The sequence below is a fragment of the Chlamydotis macqueenii genome, chromosome 7 (genome assembly GCF_036417535.1).
Source record: "Chlamydotis macqueenii isolate bChlMac1 chromosome 7, bChlMac1.mat, whole genome shotgun sequence".
Taxonomy (NCBI): domain Eukaryota; kingdom Metazoa; phylum Chordata; class Aves; order Otidiformes; family Otididae; genus Chlamydotis; species Chlamydotis macqueenii.
This window is the reverse complement of record NC_141562.1, coordinates 22,790,384-22,815,647: the sequence shown is the minus strand read 5'-3', so window position 1 is coordinate 22,815,647 and position 25,264 is coordinate 22,790,384. Positions and strand designations below refer to the sequence as shown.

The 25,264-nt window shown below is 34.7% G+C and overlaps 1 protein-coding gene across 7 annotated transcripts in view; it reads right to left on the bottom strand.

The window, feature by feature from the left end:
- Positions 1–25,264, bottom strand: part of IDE (insulin degrading enzyme) — a 68,276-nt gene that overhangs the window by 4,217 nt on the left and 38,795 nt on the right. For all 7 annotated transcript variants that reach the window (XM_086751835.1, XM_086751838.1, XM_086751834.1 and 4 more), the window contains 11 exons: positions 24,753–24,875; positions 22,349–22,431; positions 17,734–17,878; positions 14,790–14,900; positions 12,145–12,265; positions 11,221–11,312; positions 9,199–9,310; positions 7,954–8,121; positions 5,579–5,851; positions 3,276–3,337; positions 1,638–1,710 (listed from right to left, as the gene is read on the bottom strand). In XM_086751835.1, coding sequence (XP_086607961.1) covers positions 1,638–1,710; positions 3,276–3,337; positions 5,579–5,851; positions 7,954–8,121; positions 9,199–9,310; positions 11,221–11,312; positions 12,145–12,265; positions 14,790–14,900; positions 17,734–17,878; positions 22,349–22,431; positions 24,753–24,875 — 1,363 coding nt within the window. The remainder of the gene's footprint in view (positions 1–1,637; positions 1,711–3,275; positions 3,338–5,578; positions 5,852–7,953; positions 8,122–9,198; positions 9,311–11,220; positions 11,313–12,144; positions 12,266–14,789; positions 14,901–17,733; positions 17,879–22,348; positions 22,432–24,752; positions 24,876–25,264) is intronic.

Genomic DNA, 25,264 nt, shown 5'->3' with positions numbered 1-25,264 from the left:
AATGAAGACTTTAAACTGTTTTTCAGTACAAATTATGAGAAAAGTAGTAAATGCCAGCGGTATATGCAACAAGAGCAATGCTACAGCAGCATGCCTTTTAGTAAGGACGTGCCTATGGAGGCGTAGGGCTTAGTTTGTGTACCAAAATTCTTGATAGCTACCCCAAGTCTTCCCTGTCTGTCCCCCTAAGCATGCCCTACTACAGCCTCCCAAAACTTCTTCCTGCATCCAATCCACTTGTCCGTAAGAACTTCTAGTCTTAAATTCCTTAAACCTCCCCTTCTACCTCCACACTCAAGTTTCAACCTTAACCTTCACCCTGGGAGTTAAAGTGCTTTCCGCTCCTAAAATCCCAGACCTTTCAATTCTTTTCCACTCTTGGAGGAAACGGTGTGTCTGCCTCCAGGAGGATGGGTTTTCTGCGGGAAACTTTTTAGCCTTCCTCCTTTGTGTTAATCTCTAGAGTGCACCTGCACTTGGAAGAATGCTCATTTGGACCCATGGGTAATGCATTAAAGTCACAATTTCTCCTTCATGGCAGGAGAGAGGTCACATGCCAGATTAAATGGTTTAGGACTGGGGAGTATGTAGAGAGAATATTTTGCTGTCATCTCTGTAAGAGTAACCACTTGTTAGGTTTTCTCGCATGCTCGCCCTTGTCTTGGGAAGGTATCATTCCCAGCAAATAATAAACCATTCTGGCAATGTAGTTACTACACTTTAAAAAGTCTTCTCTAGATAGGACAAGTATTAGAGCTATTTCTATTTAGCAGTGATTATTCATGAAAATTGGAAAGATGCTTCGAAGGAAATCTTCCTTACTTAGTTGCAGACCTACAATTTCCATGGTACCATAAAAATCAATAATTGTGAGACTGGAAGGAACAGCTATCTACTTCTTTCTGTTCTACAGACAAGTCTTTTATATTCTTGATTTTGCAACCAGTTACATGTTGGAATTTAAGTCCAGTATAAACTGATGAAAAATACACACAAAACAACGTAGAAGTTTTTCCTCTCAGTTTATTTATATTAACCAGAAATGCTTTTAAGCTTTTCCTTGTTGAATTTTAAAGTGGAACAACACAGTTTACAATGCACAGCTGATCTAGATTATTTGAAAATAAAACCTAAACAAACTTTGACTTTCTCAGGTTTAAATATAATGTTTGACATTCCCAGAGGGTTGGTTTTTGTTTGTTTGTTTGTTTGTTTTCATTTGAGAGTGCCTGAACAAAATTGTGGACATTCATTGCTTATCAAGGGGAAAAAAAAAAAAACAACAACCCACATTGTATTGGTAACTGCAAATCCTAACTTCGTTTTTCCCTGTAGAGTTTTATGTTTGTTTTAAACTATCCTATTGAATAAAAAAAGAAGTGCTATTTTAAGATCTATTTTTTTAATATCAATATACTTAGAATGGCTGAAGAACTTAGTCACAAACATCAGTCAGAAAATCTGAAGCACCTACATGAAGAAAAACCTATAAAAAGAAATACTTTTTCCTCTGAAAAGTATATAATCTCCAGAACTGAGTTTTTCTGATAGTGCATTTGTATCATATAACATGAGTGTCTAACTATGACTTGCTTTAACAGGAATTGATTAAATACTATATTCAGCACAGTACTTACAGGAATCCATTTCCCTTGCAAGGACGTGTACTGATACCTTGTGTCTTCTGGGAGCATCTATTGCCAACAGCACCTACATCAAAAAACATCAAGTCGGGGAAGTATCACTCAGACATATTTATAAAGCAGTAAAAAAAAGAATGAGAGTACTTACATTTTAATTTAAGCTTTAAAATGAGGGATGAATTTTGGGATGTCCCTTCAAATATTATTAAACATCACCCATATTGTACTTTAAACTGTTTTAGAATCAAGTTAAGAACTGTTTGGGACTCAGAGAAATTGGAAGTAATAGGAATTCAGTCATTAACTATCACAGTATCAGAAATGCAACCTAAAATCTCTGCAGAACTGTCAATCCCTAGCAGCCTGCTGGAAGCACATCACCCTGAACACAGTTATTAAACTCAGCTGGACTAGCTCACCAATTTAGACAGTTATTTCTGCCGTGGAATACTGGATAATCATGTACTGAGCATCAGTGTAAGCAAAATAGTACAGATTCCTACAAAACCAGAACGTGGATACTTGTTCAAGTTATCATTTATTAAACAACAGCTACTGAAATTTCATTTACTAAGTTTGTATTTGCTGCATATCTTCACCCATACTATCATGCTATTAAAAACCAAACCAAAACAAAGATGTTAATGTTCACTGTGCCATGTAAATAATAACCAGTTTTAAGCATTAAGACTAAATCTCATAAAAATAGATGGTAATGTAAAAATGACCTTAGATAGTGAAAAGGATAAGACAGAGCACAAAAGAGAAACCATTTTGAAAGACATCAGCTCCCCCTAAGAGAGAATAAAAGAGCACATAGATACACACATACCCATGCTGCTTCATGGGCAGAAATTTTTCTATCCAATAGTAAGTTCCAAAGACATACTTCTGCATTATTTTTCAAAGTGTTCCCTGAGCTTATTAGCTGCTCCGTAAGTAATAAAACAATATGTACACTTTGCAATATAGTGAATTACCATTGCCTATGAAATTTGTTACAAGACAGAAGGAATGAGACCAAATTCCAAATTTAATTTTTGGGGGGAGACCTCCCCTAGCATTTCAGTTGTGTAAATTAGGTATCTATCCAGCAACTTCATGTTGAGTTGCAATGTACAATTATTGCATCATTATGCTGTTCCTTTGTTCTGCCTAACTATGAGAGGAAGAAGAAGAAAAAAAAAAAAAGGTGTTGATTTACAGTGAACAAAGCTTTAAAAATATCCGTTTCATTCACAATTCACGCACACAAAATAAGCTGAATCATTTACCACTTGAAGGGAAAAAAAAAATTAGCAATTTTGGCCAAGCTTGGTCATAGAGCAGCACATTTTTTATTCATAAAGGATAAATAAGAGAATAGTAAGAGCTGGTAAAAAACAAAACCAAACCAAACCAAAACAAAAAAAAACAAACCCACCACCACAACCCAATCCTTCTCCACAATTTTTACAGTATGCTAGTTGCCATTAAACTAAGATTCAGGAAACAAAATTATTATTAAAGTATCTGCATCAATCATATAATCTAGCTAAAACAGGCATAAGTATATGCTTTCATAGTTCCCACTACATCCAGTTACATCTGTATCTCTTTCCAAGCAACATTTAAACTACATGACTAACTTACCTTGTAGAACTGTATAATATCATCCTTGGTCAAGGTCTTTAAATAAGCCACTTCAATGTTATCTGCACAACAATAGTAAAAATTAGAACAAGTCTGCAAATCATAGCTTGTTATTAGCACACTACTTATTCAAAGTATATTTCTTTCATATTCGGATGCTGTAATTGACTGCAAATGATATGCTTTTCATTGTTAACTTTCAAGCTAATACTTGCATCACTAGAAGTGTCATTGGAAGCTTGGCAGAAAATTACACTTCAGTAAGTCCATTTGGACTTACTAAAAATGCCTGTTTGAAGAATACTGATTGCACTGATGTTATTCAGTAGCTAAAAAAAGATATGCCTACTTCTGTATATTATCTTCAAATCAATGTTACACGTTTCTAATGCAGACTGATTATAGATGGCTTTTATCCACAGTTAGGAAACAGGATGGTAGGATGTACTTTGACAGGATGTACTTTTAAATAAATGTAAGGAACGGTGCCTACATCATACCTGTTAAGGAATAGTCATCTTTAAGATACTCTGGGGACAATGTGTCTCAGTAGCTATATATCGCTTCGTAGAAGTTAAATTGTAATAAACTAACCATATAATATCATTGCTGCATAAGCAGGAATGTTTTTTGTTGTAGGCATGCTTGCTTTTCTTAGGGTTAAGCAGGAAGATCAAGAAAGAAATGTGTGCAAGAGAACAAATATGCAGTTAACAAGTCTGATGCAGGCTTTAAGTAATTGAGATGAAGTTCTACATGGAAGACATTAAAAAAAAAAAAATCAACAAAACACAGTTTGGAAAATGAAATTACATTTGGGTGGAAATTTTTAAACTAAGTAAGGCAGTAAAACGAGTAATAATAAAAATGTAAAAACCTGAAGAAAAAACCTTTCACTTCTTAGGGCTAGAACATGAATTTCTGATTTTGACAATTCTAGTCATATTAGAATCATTAATGAAATCAAATTACTAGTGGGTAGAGGGGAATTAAAGATATAAAAGTCAAGGGAAATAATAAGTTGAGTGGGATTTAGATATGAAAATTATGACTGCAGCTAGCAGTAAGAAATTCCAGAGAGATAATACAGATCCAAGTGTGGTAAAAGCAGAAACACTTAAGGCAGAGAAAAATTAAACTATTTCATCAGAACAAAAAAAAGTACTTAAGGGGATAGATTTCCACACCACTCCTTATACTCAGGCATGAAACCCTGTCAGTAGCTCTCATTCTCTTGAGACCAAGCTAGATGACAATTCCAAATTCTTCATTATTAAAACAGTTCAGTTGGTCATTGTCCATCAAAAAGACTGATTTGCTATTGTGGAAGGCCAATATTGTACATGTAAAGCACAAGAGAAGTCACAGGATACAGAATGAGTTTTCTGTAGGAAGCATTTTATGCATGGAAGACTGAAAATTATAGCTGTGACTAACAGTCAACACATGAAAATGTGAGGAAAAGCTGATCTGTACCTAAAACTGTTTTTTTTTTTTAATGTTAGAAACTGTATTACTAATATACCTCAGCATTTTTGGATTAAAAATCTTCAAACAATGCTGAAAAAGAGAAAAATGCAACTTAACTACTATGTAGGATCACAATGTAAATAACTATCAGTCCATTTTCAGTCATAACACTTGAAGTTGGATCTCAATTGGTCTTCTACAAGCTTATAATCTTCAAAGTATCATGGATGAAAAACAAACAAAAAAATTTCTTCAAGCCTACTCCATAGGTCACATGTTTGTTAAGATACCTGCTGCTGCCTTTGCCATCACTCCCTCAGAACTGCGCAATGGGAAGAGGAACAGGGTTCATATGAATGCATGCACTGTTGGGAACGTCAAAGTATATTTGAAAGCATCTCAGTCAAGCATTAGGCACGTATGTAATACAGACGTCTGAGCATCACAGAAAGAAATCTGAGCTTATGTGACATCAACATCTGCATTCAAATAACTTCCAATCCTTGACCTACCCTATGCCTCACTGAGCCTTAAGGGAAAGAATGGAAGGTCAATGAAGCATTCGCCAACCCCCATCAGGTGAACATCAGGGAACGTGTTTATTCTCTATGACTAACAGCTCCCACAGCAGTGAGGGCACAGGCTCTGCAAATGAGGTACTTCCTCAGGACAGGAGGAAGAAATACAACTTTACAGGACACAAATCACAAACAGTGTATTATGCACAGGCTATGTAAAAGTTTAAGTTGTTCCCAAATGAATATGGCACTCGACAGTCACAAGTGTAGCCAAACTACAGCATTCAGTTTTAGAGGAATGATAATTTGTCTTACCTCTGTCAAAGTTATACTGCTGGGAAATGATTTCTCCCCAGTATTTAGCACATTCTGCAGACAGCTTCTTTGGTTTGTCTAGACGACGAATTGCTAAAGCTTGGATGTGTTTTTGGAAGGCCTCTTCTGTCATATCTTCTATGCATTTCTCCATAGTTTTTAAGAATGCTTCAACCCTGCTTTCTAAATAGTGTGGTGGCTTTTCAGATTGGATAATAAATCGCAGTCCTTGTATGCCATTTGCCCGACGTGGACCACTGAACACAATGTAACCTTGGCAAAACAGGAATAGTCACAAATTAAAATAAATCCCTTGTTCCAGAATTAAAGTTTGCTAAACATGGTATTTTTGACAGGAATGCAATTTTATGCTAAGTTTAATTCTGTATTATAAAGGGAAGTAATGCAGGTTTTCACTGTATTTTTTTAAAAACATCTTTATTTCACTGAGATAAATATCAGTTCAGGGGAGGGCGAGGAGGAGATGAGGCAGACCAAGCTAGAACAAAAGGAATTCTGTTATCAGGATTAGGGAACCAGAAGTTAAGCTGTATTCTAGTACTTCATTAGACTCAACATTATTTTTTTTTTTTTTTTCAAAACATCTAATCTGAATTCTCTTTGCTGCAATGTAAAACCACTATTTCTCATCTTATCAATTAGATACAAAGAAAATAATATTCCCTTCCTTTTTGTTGCAGCTTTTGCTTATCTGAACAACTAAGCCTTTCTTCAGTCTTCTTCCCCTCTTTCAATAACAAATCTGTCATATTTCAGTCTTTTGAATGTTGTTTTATAGCTCTCTAATCGTTCTTTGATGCTCATGTCAAAACTGGATACAGTATTTCCAAGTCCTTACCTGAAAAATATAGGAGTGTTATTGTGTGTGCATCTTGGAAGCTCCCATGTATATATCCCAGCGTTTTTAGACAGCAGTAGGACACTGCTGATTTGTGTTCTACTTCTGATCCGCTGTAACCTGTAGATTGTTATCTACATAACTGCTACCTAGCCAGCTGCTTCCCAGCTTGTGTCTGTGCCATTGATTATTCCTGCCAAATCGTTCCTACCAAATTGCATCTTATCTTCACTGAAGTTATGTTTCCAAAATGTCAAACTAATTTTGAATTCTGTCTTCCCACACACTTGCAGCCTCTCCCAGCTTAGTATTATCTGAAGATTTAGTAAGTATATTCACTCTTCTATCATCCAGAGTTTTTATGAAAATACTAAACAACACTGGATCACAATAGAGCTCTGTAGAACACCATTTTTTAAATGGACTACTCTTATCTATCCAGTCGTGACTTTCAAAGCAGTCTTGCATCCAAATGCGTAGCACTTCCACCTAGGTGTTCTCTTTAGCTTTTTTGGGGACTTTTAGACACCTTTCATACTATCAAGAAGAGACATAAGACATGACATAAGACACTTCAATCCATACAACTGTTTGTATAAAAAAAGAAAAGTTAGGTTAGTTTGACCTGAGTTTGTACAGTAATAGTCTCTGTTACCTTCTGTGAATTTAGAATCGGTTTGATAACTTACTCTGTATTTTCCAGGAATTAGAATTAAACTGACTAATCTGTAATTTCCCTGCTCTTCTCTTTCCTTTTTTAAGGAAACATACAGCATTTACCCATGCTTATTTTTCCAGGACCTCATCTATTATCCACAAATTCTCAGTTATAAGACTTATAATTCCAAGATTCCATAATTTTGTGGTGGTTTTTTTTTTAATGCAATATAATTAAAAGCTTCTAATTTACCTGAATAACCTTTGGACTTTGATCATCAGTATTTATTTTGGAAATCATCTGATCACATTTGACATTTTAAGTGAAAACTAACAAAGCTATTCTAAAACATTTTGACTTTTCCCCCACCATTGACAATTTTTCCCCTTTCTCATACCGCTAAAGCATTTATTGAATGAGTTCTTGTTACTGCTTCTGTTGTTTAGCAAACTGCTAACTCCTGAACTTCTTTTTCCCTTAGCGTTCTCAGAGATCTTATTAACAATTCCGTGAAGTTTATTGAATTTTGCTGTATTTCTACTGTCTTCCCTCCTAAGTCTTATGAACTCAGTCATTTGGCAGTTACACAGTGCTGGACACACATAGTTCTACCTCACTGCTTCCCCCTCTCCTCTTTAGCTGTTACATCCAACTCCTGTACAAAACCTGCCACCACCAAATTTCAAAAATCTGCTAAATGACCTGTGTCTTGCCCTATTTTCAGCAGATAGCTAGATAGTAAAAATCTATATGATTAATATGGTATAGCTAATTCTGCTAGTTGCTCAGTCTAATCTTGCCTGATATAGTGGAGAATGGATTGTGAGCAGCTCTGAGGAGAGCTATGGGAAAACTTACCTAACTGTTCCTTGGTGCGCAGAGTATTGAAGCATGGTTCTGAGATAATTTGACAGAAGAGCTCCAAAAACATATTCTCAGAAGTGCTCTGCATGTCTGTCTGATAATATATCTCAATGCCACAATTGTTATGAACTTCATTTCTCTGTTGATATACAAACCAACCTCCTAAAATACAAAGTTAAAAGATTACTGTTCATAAAAACGTACATTCTTGTTGTCCACAATTAAAAGGATACTGGTCTGTCACTTGTGGAATAGAATTATAATAAATAGTTTAGGACTATTAAAGCAGAATTTCTTTTAACTTTTCATGAAAGAAGAAAAGATTATTTTAAGACATCAAAACATCATAGCTTGAGCATATCAGCAAGTAAATTGAAACTGGCTGCTTCTCCTGAAGCAAGTATTTTAGGAACTGGAGTGGAATTCTGCATTGCCTCTACTATGCAAATAGTTTCTAAAGACAAATTTTCAGTAACATTTATGAACATTAAAAATAATTCAGCATTTAATACCAATAGCTTCTTTGGTATGTGGTAGTTTCCACAGGCTGATGATCAGCTACAGGTAATTAGCTTTGGATGTATAGCTACATATGGCATCATTCCTGTATAACTCCCAGAAATTCTTTGAACCACCTTTCTTATATATAAGATTTTTTTTTCACAACAGAAGTAAAATAATATACAAACAGTATGAGACCAAAAGAATTTGTATTAGAAAAAAAAAAGTTACTTGTATAAGAGCTTTTAGCTTTCTCAAAGAGTCATTTAGGACAATCCTTCATTGAATGGTCAGTTAATACTCAGAAGTGCTCAAAGAATGGTGCTTATTCAAATGTGTATACTATGTGTAGTAGAGAGTGGGATAAGGCTCTTACTTCCATAAAGCATATCAAGTGAATTAGGACTGAATCACAAAATCATGGAATGGTTTGGGGTGGAAGAGACGTTAAAGATCATCTAGTTCCAACCTCCAAGAAGTCCAATTTACATACACAGATCAAAAATGAAATCAAATTAATTTTCAAGTATACAAGAAAGATGATATATTAGTGTATAATTTTATTAACAAAACCACACCCAAATTATATTTTAAAATTTAAAATTTAAAACAATTTGACATAAGTTTGATTTAAAAAAAAACTCCTAGCAATAGAGTAACATTCATTCTAAAATGCCATTAGCAAACAGATAATCTCAATTTAATGTGCATTAACTGAAAATAAATAATTTAACTTACTGTCAGGAAGTTGCACTTCTCTGTATCTCACTAGCTGACTGGGAAGGAGCGGCTTTGTATGAGCGTGCTCAATTAGAGTGTCCTCAACCATCTGCATAATTCCTAATGCAGCCTGGAAGAGAAGACATAAGAGGATTTTTAACAATCATTAGTTATTCTGTACCTAACAGCAGGATTAAGACTTTCCAATTGTTGATGGTGGTATGAGAGAAAAGAAAAAAAAAAAAAATCAGGAATAGAAAGTAGATACTGTAATTCAATAAAAATACAGTAGAAGTTAAGTAGGTGAGAGGGAGTGGGGGCTTGAGGGGCAAGGGGTTTGTGGTTTTGGGGCTTTTGTTTTGTTTTTATTGTTTGTTTGTTTTTGTTTGGTTTTTTTTTACCATTTATCTTGTCTACATGTTTAACTGTTTCTACTCCTTCCCAGTGCTTCTGAAACTGAAGTTCAATGGGCTTCTTTTTCCTTTGCCTTCACCACTTTGATGTATTCATCCTTCAGAGTTTGAAAACGAGATCCTTACAATGTATGTTTGCAAAGCAAATGACATCTCAGCAGATGGAATTTTAACAAAACACATTAATGATTAAGTTCAAACATGGATTCCATTGACATGCTGGTAGTATTACTTTACTATTCATCCACTTGCAGCAAATAAATAAAAGAAACAGTCAAAAAACAAATACCAGAATGAAATTAATTCAAGAAGAAATGGGAATTTTAGGCAGCTATATAGGTCTAATTTTTCAGAAAGTACAGATTCACTAAAAAAAAAATTTCAGTATTGAAAGCCATTACAAAAAGTATGTAGATTTTGATTTAATTTTAGTTGGAAAAAATTCTTAAATCCAGGTTAAAATTTCTGAGCTTTGTCAGTCATGCTCACATCAAGGGCACTGAAGGACAGAGAAGTTTTCCTACCAGCACAAATGCAGGGAGGTTTGCAGATCATTTCTAAATATTACACAGCTATGAGCCTAACAGTACATCCTTCCCAGTTCTCCAGCTGTAGGACTCTTCAACAGCCACCCATTATGCCAACTAAAGAATGCATTTCTTTGCTATGATTGCATCATCATGGTAATCTGAAAAATCTTGTCATTCAGTTTTATTTCAGAAGGAGTTGACTTTCATGTACAAATTTGTAAGAAATAAAGGAAGGAAAAAAGGCTGTTTTTACATTTCTCCACATGAAAAATACACCATAAAATTAAAAAAAAATATTCTGGAGACATCCTTGAAAAAGAAAACTTTGTGCATCCAGTGCTATTGGCTCCTTCATCTTTTTATTTTTCTCCTCCTTACTAGTAACTTACTTCTCTATACATTCAGCAGTCATTAGCAGTGTTTGTAAGCTCTCCTGCTAGTAAAGTATCACAGAGCTAGTATAACACAGAAATACTGCTGTACCAGCCCTACAAAAAAAGAATGCAAAAGTGTACAAGAAAGGTACTACATTTTGTATTGGTACACATATTCAAATACTTGGTTAGATTTCCTAGGCAAATACAAACTGTTACTATTTTAATGGAAGACAGAACAAATGTTTTCTGATTTTTACTCCCAAAAAAACACAACTGAGAGCTGATACTTATTTTTTTATGGCCCACCATTCCTGTTTAGCTTTGTGCAAAGTACTTCATTTGGAAGGATCTTGGATTCTTAAATCTTTGCTAGCTAGTCTGAAACTTTTAAATGGAATAGCAGGATCTGCAGCACATCGTTCATTATACAGCTTGATCACATCATAGTAATGACTTGCAACTCAGACTTTAAAATATTTAAATCATAAGTTGTTTTTTATTAAATTTCCAAAAGAAATACAAGGGCAACACTTAGCCTAGCAAATCTAAAGTGGAAAAAATTACACTATGATACTCCCATAAAGATAAAACGTATGAAGGCAAATTATGAAATCACATTTGGCAAAATTGCTTTAAGATCTGAGAATATTAAACTATTCTTCCATTTTTTATAGTGCTTTTAAATAAAATTTGGTTTATTAAACAAAGTAACACACCAACCTGTTTTGTTATATTGCCATGGAGAAGAGCTTCAATGTGTAACCGTGACAACAGTTGAGCTATAAAGGCCTTGAGGCGGGGAAGAGTGACATCTAAAACAGATATTTAGAGAGTTAAATCAATTACATGCATTTTTATGTTAAGTACCCAAGTCATCATTAGATATGGTGCATTTCTTAGAGCAGGAGAAACTCATGATCATGAAAAAGTGAATCTCTCCTTAAAAAAGCAATATTGGAAAGTTTCAAGGTCTAAATAGCAGCACTCATCATATAGTTTGCTTAGAATTCACGTACTGTCTGACCCAGATTCCAAAAAGAAAAGAAACAAAAAAAGCCTTCTTTCCAATCATGCTGAACAAACATTCACTCTCTAGAGAAAACAGTTGCAATCATTCAGGTGGTGTTCCAAGATAAAGCCGTAGTTATTAACTAAACAAGCAGCATGTAGTTTATAATGCTTGAGAAACACGCTGTGCATTTACCATCCAGACTAAAAAAAAGAAGCTCAACTCAAATATGGTGTTTTGATAGTATTTTTGCAACAAACAATACACAAGAAAAATAGTTTTGCAATATATCCCAGAGTACACATACACATTCTATGCTAGCCTGTCTTTGCAAAGCAGTTTTTCATCCATAATGCAAAGTAGAGTTTAACATAACAGAATCAATGGAACAAGAGAGGAAGGATGGTTGAATGGATGGGGTGTTCATCCCAAAGTCAACACCTGCATTCTTAATCCCCTGACACTACAAGAATACCCATCCTACATCACTAAATCTATTAATTTCTCATTTTGTCATTTTCTCAACTAAAATAAAAACTAGCAATACTTGTGTATTTCACAGAAGTATTGGGAAGTATAAATGGACATTTTCCATAAGGGAAAAAAAAAAAAGTTTTAAACTAGCAAAACATTACCATCTAGAGCTTCTTTTAATTCATCTTTGGTCCAAGCAACTTCAGTCATCAGGAGTCGGAGATAATACATTGCATGCTGGTGAGGTTGTTCAGCCCTGAAGTTGTTAAGTGATCTCATGTACTAAAACAAAACAATTAAGTTCAAGTTATAGAACTCTATTTCTAAACATAAAATATTAACCTTGTACTCTCAACTTTGTGTGCCATCTGAAAGATACATTTCAAATGTCAAGAACATTCTCTTGCTTGTTAAACTTGTTAAAAAAAAAAAAAAAAAAAAAAAAAGGTGTTAAATTACCTTAGTAATAATGTGGGCTTCAGAGCCAATGGATTAAGCAGTAACCATTAAGATAGTTGAAATAAACCTGAAATCAAGCTTCTTAAAATTAATGAATGGAAATTAAATTATTGCAATTAGATCCAAATAAGAATCTTGATCAAGTTGCTCTACCCATTATACGATGACTGTCTGGGAGTGGGGTGGGGGAATATTGCTAATAGAAAATGTAATTTTCTCCCAGTTGCTTCCCTGGCCTGACTTGGGTAGGAAAATACAGGTGCATCTGGGAAATTCTTTGCCTAGATAAAGGAGGTATGAGAGAAGAATCAGTGAGCTTCTCCAAAGAACTCCTTTCTAGTCCAGCTGCACCTTTACAAAATAAGTAAAACGTTTTTGTCATAGAATCATTAGGGTTGGAAGGGACCTTTAAATGTCATTTAGTCCAACCCCCATGCAAGGAGTAGGGACATCTCCAATTAGATCAGATTGCTCAGAGCCTCATCCAGCCTGGCCTTGAATGTTTCCAGGGATGGGGCATCTCCCACCCTCTCTGGGCAACCTGTTCCAGTGCTCTACAACCCTCATTGTAAAAAATTTTTTCCTAATGTCCGATCTGAATCTACCTCCTTCTATTTTAAACCCATTACCCCTCATCATATCGCAACAGGCCCTGATAGAGAGTCTCTCCCCATCTTTTCTGTAGGCCCCCTTGAAGTACTGAAAGACCGCTATAAGCTCTCGCCGGAGCCTTCTCTTCTCCAGGCTGAACAGCCCCAACTCTCTCAGCCTGTCCTCATAGGAGAGGTGCTCCAGCCCTCTGACCATCTTCATAGCCCTCCTCTGGACTCTCTCCACACGTTTTTCCTCTACCAGAGGAACCGAAAGTGCAAACTAATAGTTTTAGCAAGCTGGGATAATTTCCAGTACTGGAGAAAAAGTAACTCATTTCAGAGAAATTGAGAGAAACAGTAAGCATGAACTAGCTGAGAAAGCATCTTTATCTGTTCAACACAGAAGCCAGTAACTTCCTTATCTGTTAGGTGCAGACATTAGGGGGAAAAAACTGCAATCTCCCCATCTGATTTGACTTTTTTGTATTTTGTCCCTATTTTACATACACAAAAGGCCTATGTAACAAAAGTTTGTAAAATAACAAAACATGCATCATACAAAGTTCAAGCGAACTGTAAAGACAATCGGGGAAACCTCTTAAACTAGAATAAAATCATCCAAAACAGATCATTCACAGACCCGCGGGCTGAGTTTTTTCACCTTGACATTTGTCACATCCACTTAAAACTTTCCAGACAATTAATGTATCTTACATACTCAAAGGCCTAAACAAAGCGCTGCTATAATAACTCTACCTCATTTAATGTCCACCTGCTTAGAATTTCCTGCTAAATAGTAATGAACTAAAGATGGCCCTGGTGTCTTTCTAGGCCAGTCACCTGTTCAAAAATCACCAGCAGCAGAGGACTAAAGTAAGACTATAGCAAGCAAGGAGTGATCTTCCTTGCAGCTGTAGCGCTCTCAGCTGCTGCAGGCTATTTGCAAGCTTTCTGGGCCAGAAGTCAGCCTGTTCCTTGTGCACTCATTTATACCTCCACAACAACTCATTGCTATGAGTGCCAATATCTAATTTGTTCATTTCCTTTACTTTACCTCTGTCTTGCTCTAAAGAAAGCACCAGAAGAACAATTACGTATCTTGTTTGGCTTCACAAATGTAATTAGCATTCACAAATTTACTGCAGGAGCTAAAAAAAAAATAATCTAACTAACATTCCACATATATAGATCAGTCATTAAATTTAGCAAACAAGACTTGCACAAGTCAGCACATACTTAACTAGTCAGTTACTTTTGCACCAAAAAGTAAAAAGCTCCTGTGCCAAGCAAAACTTCTTGCTTTGCAGAAGCAGATTTCCTCTTCACATCAGGGGAAAAGAGATGCTGCAAATCTTTTCAACACTTCCTTTCCCACTTCATCCACTTCCCCCTTCTTTTATGGCTAGATCCCACTGAGGCCTTTCCAAATTTTAAAACCGTATATAAAGTTAAGATTTCTGCTCCCTTCCCCCTTCTTAGATGTCTACTCCTATCAAAGCAATCCCTTGATCAATCACAGGAAACACTGACGGAAAGAAAATTCCAGGGACAGTTACTTTTAAAGAGAGAATGTAATATAAACACTCCCAAGGAACTCATGGCCACAAAAAAAAAGGAAAAAAAAAACTTCTGCAGTCCAAATGAGGCAGAATTTCACTCTGTATTTCCATGTATAATCAGCTCTCAGATTTCATTTCAAGTCAAGGCATTCAATTTTAAATTAGTCAAAAATGTAAATTTCTCATGTAGCTTACCGCTTCCTTGATAATTTCAAATCGTTTTTCATCAATCTCAAAAGTAGCCATTTTCTCAATTATCTTCTTGAGCAAGATATGCTGCTTGTCATTATAGCCTTTTACAGAAAGCTATGGAAAAAGCGCATGATTTGCTTTAAATGTAGAAGATAAAAGAATAAAACAATTACCAAGTCTTGTATAAGTCAATGAACAACATACTTTTCAACACTTACTCTAAATTCAACATTACTTAACATTAACTCATCCCGAAATAAAATCCCTTTACCCATCAAAAGCTAACTAAATGAGGAATGTAATACTACATATTTGCCCAGGAGTTATGAATGCAGAGAATTAATGAAATTTAATGTTAATCTAAGCAAACTGTACTCAGAATGTAGATTTTTAATGATTATAAGTATTGAGTCCAGTCAGTAAACTGTACATTTGCAGTACTGAAATGGTTTGATTCTAGGTTTCTCATTTTAGTAATGAAATTTAGATTCATTTAGATTCATTCACAGCCTTCTTAAATATTATCTCCAAGTTACTCTTAACCTTTTTTCATGTTTATCTTGTTGCTCAAAAAAACTTTTTACGTAAATGGAAGTAAGCAGTACTACAAAAAACGGGGTAGCGTCAATAGCAACACAATTTATAACCAGGATGGTGCTGGGCTGAAACACCAAGGTAGCTGGTCTACAATCGTCATGAGATATTGATCCGATCATAAACATTTTTTTGAAAGCATACATGAAATAAACTTAGTCATTCAAAAAAAACAATACGGAAACTTAAAAATGACTATATAATTGCATCAAGCTACAGAAAGTTTGTCTAGTGAAAAAAGGCTTCAGAAGGCCTTTTGGGGGAAAAACACCTTCAAAATTTGGTATCTGGAAACAGGAACTTATTATTAAACTGCACAAATCCAATTAAAGGGTAAAACTAAATTTTAGGACACAAACCAACATACAGGTGAACTCCTGCTTTCCAGTAGGAAGATTTTTTTTCTATAGTTGCTGAAATATACCTGAACTGTGAATTTGGAGAAAAAGCTATCATAAATAGATTAATGACAAAGGCCAATATCCTAAATTAGCTTAAGAACCCAAACTGTTCAACAATCATGATAAGTCATTGTTTTCAGTGTAGCATCTGTCCCTGCTCAAAGTATCAACATTGTACAGTTACACCTACTGACTATAAAACTTGTCACAATATAAAAAAGAATATTAGAAGTTCCCAGATATCAAAATGGTGTAAACTGATTTTAATATGTGAAAACAGAATCTTTACAGTAAAAGAATATAAAGACCCTACAAAATACAGCTACCATTTAAAATAACTCTAAACTTCTAAAACCATGACTAAAAATTAAGAAAATTACACCCCCACTCTCCCCATCCCATTTTTTTTTCCTAAAAAGGAATAACTCTGACCGTGGAAACATCAGCAGGCTTTGAAACTGAGAATAGATAACCATATTTACAGTAAGTTAAGTGAAAGCTACCAGGAAATTCAGTATGTGTTGGATAAAAAAAAAAAAAAAAAAAATTGCAGTAGTCTCTTCTATGTAAAAAATTTAAAGACAATATACAGTATATTCTCTTACTAAAATGCTTTGGAAAAATAATACCTCTACAGGAAATTTCAGCACACATTTTGGTAGAAAATGATGGGTAACAGAAGCTTTTAACAGAACTCCAAGGAGACTATTGAAATCTCCTATTAAAAACCTCATAGGAGAATCTAAGTAAGAAATAACCATTTGTCATAATATAAGTATTTATCAAGTAAGTATTTTCAGAACTTTAAAACAGATTATAAAGGACATAATAAAAACAAGCACTAAGGAAAAGCCAAAAATATTCAGCATTGCATTCTAATGGAACACATGCACAATCCATTTCCACAGCTCACAACAGCAGAATTCGAGAATTATAACAAAATCTGTAAAGCTCAGATTCATTCAACAGAGGAGTTAATCTTTTTTACAGAAACTAGCAATAGTACTTTCAAGATTACCATGCAAGCAAGTAAAAATGTGAACTAGAATGCAACACTTGCACTGCACACATGTTCACAAGACACTGCAGTCTTAAACAGGTCACTCAGTACTGATTAAAATACACTGTTTTGCTTTGCCTTTAATTCATGAGATATATGCAAGGAAAAAAACATTAACCATCTCATTTAGAAATGCAGAAGTCAAATGTTTTCTCCAAGCTCAACAACTCCCAAGCTGTTTCGTTTCCTCCTGCGTTTTTTTCTTACTTACAAGTATTGCATTCATTCCTGATGCAATGCCATAGATCAAACCTGAGAGGCGTGCTGCATATGTATACTCTTTTAAATCATCCTTCAATAACCTGATAAACAGGTATGTCATGTTGCAATGGAGAGGATCAGCATAAATGTAGCGACTAACAAAAAGAAAAACAAAAGAAATGCTTTGATACCTCAAGCAGTGACAAAGTAATGGATGAAGAAACATGACTGAAGAGTATGTATATGCAGCCTCATGATCAGTAGTTTTTGAACAGGAAAGCTGAAGTGTACCATTTATTTATAGCATGAAAAAGGGGGGTCTTCTACCCCATCAGTCAGAAACTTTTTGGTAGATATCTGACAAACTGAAATAAATATGTAAGCTTGGATTAGGGTTGTTTTTTCTTTTTTTAAATGGAGGAACAAATCTTACATCTAATTAAGTTCATGAATGATATAAAAATAAAGAAGAAAATTTACTTAATATGAATGGAAAGATTGTTGAAGACTTTGAACAGAATTGAACTTAAAATTCAAATTAAAGAAAGGATGGTTAATAACCAGGATCAAAAGGAGTAACAGCCTTAGACTCATTTTTTAAATAAAAGTCCTTCCATCAAATCAATATAAAGATGTTGATGAGTGGAAGTAGTTTTAAGGCTCTAAGCTCTTCCTTGCTTTGGGTACTTACATACATCCCATAGATGGTATTTTGGAGATCATAGTTCAAGCCAGCTAGTTCTGCTGCATATGCATACTCGTTGAGGGAGTCTTTGAGTAGTTCAAGGTACAAATAGGCCATGTTACAATGCAAGGGATCCACGTAAGCAAATGGGCTGGAAGAAAATGTTGAAAGTAAAATACGCAGTTTAAAATTATTTCTCAGTTTCTTCTGGCCTTTTAAGTTTGATCTGAAGGAAACAATATTTACTGCGAGTATGCTGATGGATCCCTTTCGAAGCCGAATATGAACATACTTGAAAATAATTCTTTAGCTTGCTTGTGGTTTGAGCAATGCCTACATATATTGAAGATTCCAGAGATATTCTCTTACTTGTGCTCATAAATCAACACCTGTTATATTTACTTTGCTGCACAGTCAGAATTCTCCAGGAGTAAAATAAACTGAATACACCCTGAATTTTAAACAATGTAATTTAATAGACTGAAAGGAAAACCCATGTACTTACCATTAATTTAATATTTCTACACTATCAGAAAACAAAAGTAGTTTCTATTAGAAAAAAAATAAGATATTAGCAATTTGTGGTATGAAAAACAGGCAGTACATGCTGAGTTCAGCTCAGGAAAGAAGTCTGGCATATACATTTTCATACCACCATAATTTTTTGTCTCATCTTTTTAATGGCAACAACTATACAAGCTCTACTTTTGTATTAGAAGCATCTGATCATATACAATAGTGTTGCAAATTTCTCCAGAAGAGAAATGCAACTCAAAGGCTCAAGCCGTGTTTCAACTGTGCTTTGTTAAATATCTGTGTTTTAAAGATTTGCAAAGTCATTAAAAGTTATTTGTATTATAATTGATTATTTCTTTCTAAAGCTTCTGAAGTTGCATGTAAATACATTATCTATTGCACAGAAATAATCAGCAGTATCTAAAACAATTTGCTGTCAGGATATGGCTTACAGTTCAAAACCATGTCATTTGCATTTGTTTTCCCTACGCAGACACTAATGGTCATACTCAGAGGCAAGCTATTATATACACCATGCTGTAAAGGCGTAAGTATTTCCTAGTGTATACCAATACTAAAACAAAGATCACATCGCCACAACACACACACTGATAACTTTAAAATACATTGCAAAGGTATTTTTAAGAAGGTTGCTAGTAGCTTTCAGTAAGGCCTTGACTTATCCTTCTTTTTAGATTAAGGAAAGGAAGCATGGGAAGAGATTATTATTATTTTAAAAATCTATTGGAAAAGCAGAGCCTGCTATAGTCTGAAATCTTGGCCTAGGATGAGCTTTTTTACTACCACTGGGTTAATGTTAATTCTAGGCTTGTATAACGTAAGAAAACAGATCAGTAAAAAAAAAAAAAAAAAAAAAACAAACCACAAACAACACACACAAAAAAACCCCAAACCAAAAACCAGGACTCTGCTATTTGCATTTCTCCCTGCAATGAGTATTTCCCAAAACTGAGCAATTTCAAGATGCCCAATGATGCAAATTCAATTAATATTGAATTTTTAATTAAGACTGAATTCAAAACAAGATGTAGGTCAATCCCAAATCTTCCTCCAACTCATTATATTGTTTTCTATTTGATACTAGAATAGAAAATTAATCAGTTTGAGTGATTACTATGCCTGTATCAGTTCTAACTTCTGTATACTCATTTAGCTGGCAAAGGCCAATAGGGAGTTTTGAAAATAATGAAGACTACTAAATCATTAATCCTCAAGTGAAAAACAACAGAAAACAATTCTAACAACATTGTTCTGGGAGTTGCCTTCTATTACTGACAAGTTTGTAAATAAATGCTTATTTCTAGTTTAGCATTTTTGGACGACGTTTGAGGAAGCAGAACAACTCAGTCACTGATAGTATATTTGAAAATAGTCTTTTCCCCTTTCAAACAGAGCTGTAAGTGACATAGCTGTTAACCAACACTGAAATTTTGATACTGGGTTACTTTATGACCAACTCGAGTTGCTTGAAATATTTCTTAAACTGGAAGGTAGCAAGTATCCAGTTAAAAATTATTAGCATTGTATTTCTAACATCCATCTCTCTAAACTTCAGCAAACTTGAAGCGCAGAGTTTACAACTACCTTTAGAAAGTTTTCAAAACAATAGCACATTACATTGTCATTTTTGCTTCCTTTTAAACAAGGATACTTGTTGAGTTCGTAAGTCGCAATTCATACAAAAGCAAAAGCTTATCATCATCCTTTAGGCTGGATGATAAATCCTGTGTCAGAGGTTTTTACTGTGGTGTTTCTTTAATGCAAGTCTTGCATCATGTAAGGAACAAGGTGACTTCAAGAGGTTCATATACTTAGATTATTCCTACTGAATTTGTATGTTTGAGGGAGAAACTACCCTCATAACTTCCTCTTAATTCATATATGCAGTGGTTGCTCCTACAACACCTGAGTCAGGAAATCTTCCAATGGTCATGATGATCAGGGCTGCAAGCAGAAGAAATCCTCCTAGTTTTTTCTGTCTTACTGAAGCAGTCTGTAATATGAACAAATTCTTGTAATCTGCTACTAGGCAGCATAGCCATCATATTCTGATCTAGAATTGAGGGCAAAACTTTTTACAAAAACACATGTTATTAAGATGGCTTTATTCACCAACTTGGCCACAAGATCATCATGTCTCATTAATAAATACTGTACATTTCATCATTTCCTCCAATGACCATCAACCAGGCTCAAGAAGGAGATTCGTTAAGAATCCTTAAGTATCAAAACCAGGCAAACCTGCTGTCTTGGTTCCGGCTAGGATAGAGTTTCTCCCTTCTGTCCCACTGGAGGGTGGGGGGAGTGAGAGAGAGAGACTGCGTAGTCTGGTCCCGATCGGGGCTGAACTACGACACCTGCTTACAACTTCTTTTGGAGATGATGTACTCAATATTGTCAAAACCCTGTCACATTTACTCATATACAATTACCAACTTATTTTTAAATAAAAGGAAAGAACCCTTGACCCCAATACCGAGAACAAAGCCAGCCTTCCACCTGTAACCATCCCTGGGAAGAAAGAGGCAATCATTCCATTACATTAGTCAGCAAAGCTCAAGTACTCCTAGCTTTTCAAAAGGGCTCACCGAGATGAAAGTACAAATCTCACTGGGAAAGATTATCACCATGTATCTGGTTGAAGATGTTCCTGCTCAATGCAGGGGGGTTGGACTAGATGATCTTTAAAGGTCCCTTCCAACCAAAGCCATTCTCTGATTCCACGATATTGCGCATACGTGCATATACTTACACCTTTGTATGCTCTACACAAAATTAATTATTATCTTTTAATCATTCACAAACTGGCATAGTTCATTTGGAATTGATTTTTTAAAAAACCCACAATTGTATAACATAAACTCAGTCTCCATCAATAAAATCCTATTTTGGACTTTGGCCAAACATAGTACAATGGAAAGCCACCAGGTATGAACAAAGAAGGCGATGCATTGCAATTGTTGATCTCTGAGTAAGAGACAGGCAGTTACCATTTTGATCTTCCATTTCCCAACACATCGAAGTTGAAACAGTTGTAACGTTTACCCTGTGGTTTCAAAAAGCAAAAAGAAAGAGAACACGCCCAGGCAACCTATTTTCCCCAATTAGTACTAACACAAGATCTGAAAAGACTTATCAATCTAAAATTCTGCCAAGAAAAATTTCAAGTAGTCACTCAAAACAAAGACTCAACACTGCATCTGTGAGCATCTGTCAGAGCCCATAGAATAGCATTTCCAGCACTATCACTGAATAATTTAATTAGGCCAAAGGAGAGTTCCTGAAATTATTTTCACTTACAGAAGTCCAGCCCAGAAATAGCTGCACTCTAAAGATAGCAGTATTTTTTAAAAATTCAATTCTTAGAAATATTACTTGAAAGGAACACTTAGAATGTACATAATTTCAATCATTTCACTTTAAAAAAAAAAAGATAATTTTCTTGTGATCAAAATAATGCAAGACCAGAATTAACAATACAGCACTTTATCATGCATCTTGAGCTAAGAATCACACGTTCATTGGTAACACAGACTGTGTTCTTCTAAAAAAAAAAAAATAAAATCAGTTGTTGGTGTCAGTTAAATAAAATCCCACAATTCTAAGCACTTAGAATTTTATACTGGCTTCCATTATGCAAATTAAAACAGAATTTGAACATAAAACCATTATGAGAATAACATTTTATAAAGAAAACACTCTTAAAATAGTTGTGATTTAGTAATTTAATAAAAATAATACACACACATTTTTAAAGGAATATATTGCAATATGTAATGGGTGCTATTGGTAGGCATATTTCAGGTACAGCAAATAAGCATAGAAGAAAATTTGTTTTAAAAGTATTTTTAGATAAACTTTTCCTGTTAATATAGACAAAGCACCTCAAATTGCTTGTTACTTAACTACTGCGTAACTTACATGAACCTTCTTGCTATTTGTATCTTACTGCATATTCCCAAATAAGAACAAACATTTTAAAGCCTCAATACATGTAAGAAAGTTTTTGCCACAGAAACGCAGATGCCCAACAAACAAGAAACTTTTGGAGAGCAATTTCTGTGATATACTTAACATTGCATACCTGAAAAACTCGAAGTTGAGACAAGCTTTTGGCAAAAAAAACTTGTCATCTTGCTTGAACCACAGTTTGCTCATAGCAGTGTCCTGTGTCAATAAAAGAGGTTTTGTTACATCACCTACCTTTTAACTGTAATATTTCACACTATTTTTTAAAAAAATGTCTCTTCATCACTTCAAATCACAATTTAGTGTGGTCCCCTTAAATATTTTTGCTATATACATCTGTGTATACATCCACCTGTCCTTATGGAAATTCTCTTCTTACCATATTTCACCTTAACAAGCAGTTAAATGGCTGCAGCATTGTGAATGAGCTTATGATCAAAATGGGAATGACTTTTCTAGAGCAGGAGTGGTCAAAGACAAATACAAAGTTAGCTTCACATAATTCCCTGCTAATGCTGGCATTAAAAGATGTGCCATTATGGGGACAGCACTACAGCAGCATATAGTTACATGTTTTAGACTAAGAATATAACTGTGTATTTAATGCTTTTAGTAAAAAACATTAATGCATTGTATGTTGTTTTAAAGCAACACTGGTGACAAAAAAACCCCACATATACATTTAGAAAAAGTAGTAAAACTAGTTAAAAGATCTGTCATCTAAATTTTTTAGAATAACCTTCCAGGACAGGAAATAATTTAAACCTTCTCCTCTATTGTTTTTTTTTCTCCCACAAAAGCTGTGAAATAGATACTTTTTCTCTGTTCCAACTCCTGTTAACTTTATGCCTTCAACATCTTTTCTTTAAATTGCTATATGTAATAGGAGAGAACTTTTACATGTAAAATTTTTTTTTTCTCATATTTTTGAGCAGTTGTTCTTTGATTCTTAGAGATTTGGCATGGTATTTTCCTCCTTTTTACACAAAAAAACCACTAAGTCTCGTCTCTTAGAGCACACCTTCCTCTACACAATATTCTACTCATATTAAAAAGCCAAATTACAGCTTCTCTCTGAGACCACAAAGTTTTTATTATGTTAAAATGCTACTACACAGTTTAGAATACATCCTATATCATCACATCATCAGGGACAGAACGATAAACAGTATAGCCTGTCTGTAGTACTGGAGACTACATTACAACAGAGGTGACCTAGTGACATGCTGCCAGTGAAAATGGCCATCCTGTTCCTGCATTTACATTCTTGTCCCTCCTTTTCCCCACAACACTTGTCCAGTCCATAGTAAGCATACTTAGGCATATATAAGAGCAGAAAAATTGCTTGCTTTGTACAGCTAATGTCTGCTGATTTAGTTCTTGCAATGTTTCACTGTGGGGTCAGACAAATGCCAGGGCCAAGAAAAGGAAAATGGCACATAAAGCTGGGGAGAAAATAGAGATGCAGGCAGAATAGATAATGTTGATTTCATCAAGTACAGAAGATTAAAAACATTTTTCCTCAGAAAACATATTTTAAATGGAAAGGAAAAATGAAAAGCAAATACATTTCTAAAGCAATGATGTCTTAAAGCAAAGCTTTTGCATGGATCAGTTGCCCTGTTGCCACAGAGACACTGAAGGACCATCAAGTTTCTGTAGCAAACTAATTAGTGTTACTTAATAGAGCTGTAGTATTTGTCCCTGGTGAGGTTTAGGATTTCAGTTCAGGATGAACACAGACATACAATCCAAGAACTCCTCTGTTAATAATACTGCTTCAAGTATGTACCTAAAATGCCCTGTGCAGAACAAGTATGTTATCCTGAAGGATGTCTTTGCACTAAAGTAGACTTACGCAAATCTAGTGTGAAAAAAGGTATTCCTGAATTGAGTATTCAAGCTGAAGCACAATATGTAATTGCAGAAGACTTTTCCTACTTATCCTCCAACTACGCCTAGCACAGAGACGGGCATTAGCAAAGACAACTACGCCTTAGTAGTGAGAATAAAGTTTTAGTAAAAAAAACGAGATTTGCTAAACATATTGAGATCATTAAGTGATGCTTCTAGGAGACTGGAGAGTGATGCTTATTTTTTTGTTTGCATCTCTCTTTTTCCATAAAATCACAAGCTTTTTCCATACAGAGTTACAAATGAATAGTCTTGTCTACACCCTTGACTTACTGAACACTGCTCAAAAAATACAAGAGGGCAGTCACCTTTCTGCTGAATAAACAGCTTTAATACTATTTCTAGCAAATGTTAACACTTTTAAAAGGGTAAAAAGAGTCCAAGCAGTTCTGAGATTCATTTTTGTAGGAACCCAAATAATCATAATCCAAAGTTTGGCAAGAATGAACTTGCTACTGTCTTTCTAGCAATATCAAAGTTTTATAAATTTTTTTGCTTATTATACTTTAGAATATGACACGATCTGTATTTTAAAAATATACAGGAATTAACTGCTAGCTTCCCAGAATGTTAGCTAACAAACAGAACAAATACAGATAGCTTACCTTGACAAGGGCAGGGTACTGTGTTGCATCTTTTTCCAATGGCAAAATCTCAAAGTTAGTAGGAATGAATTCATTTTTCATTGGAAGCTTGAATTTCCCATTCAGATCAGCATTTTGCCATTTCTAGGTAAACAGGCGAAACAATGAAGCTAAGTAGAATTTCTGCTTAATTGATGGATATATACTTATCTATTTTATGCTGTAACAAAAGATTTTAAAATGTGTTCCACTCACTTATGTGTAAATACCATTATAATAACAGGAAAAGAGAGACATATCTGGGAAACCAAATTGGAGTAGGCTATCAGCAGGATTAATTACTCCAAGAAAGAAGACAAAAGATAAAAAATAATTTTGAAAAGTTTACAGTAGACTGCAAAGTGGTTCTGTGCCTCATCTTTTCTGCTACTGGGAACTCTAAATGAAGGTATTAAACTAAATACATAACTAAGAATTATACACAGGCACGGACAAGCTAAAGGAAGTGAAGTGTTCCTATGCAATGTCTATTC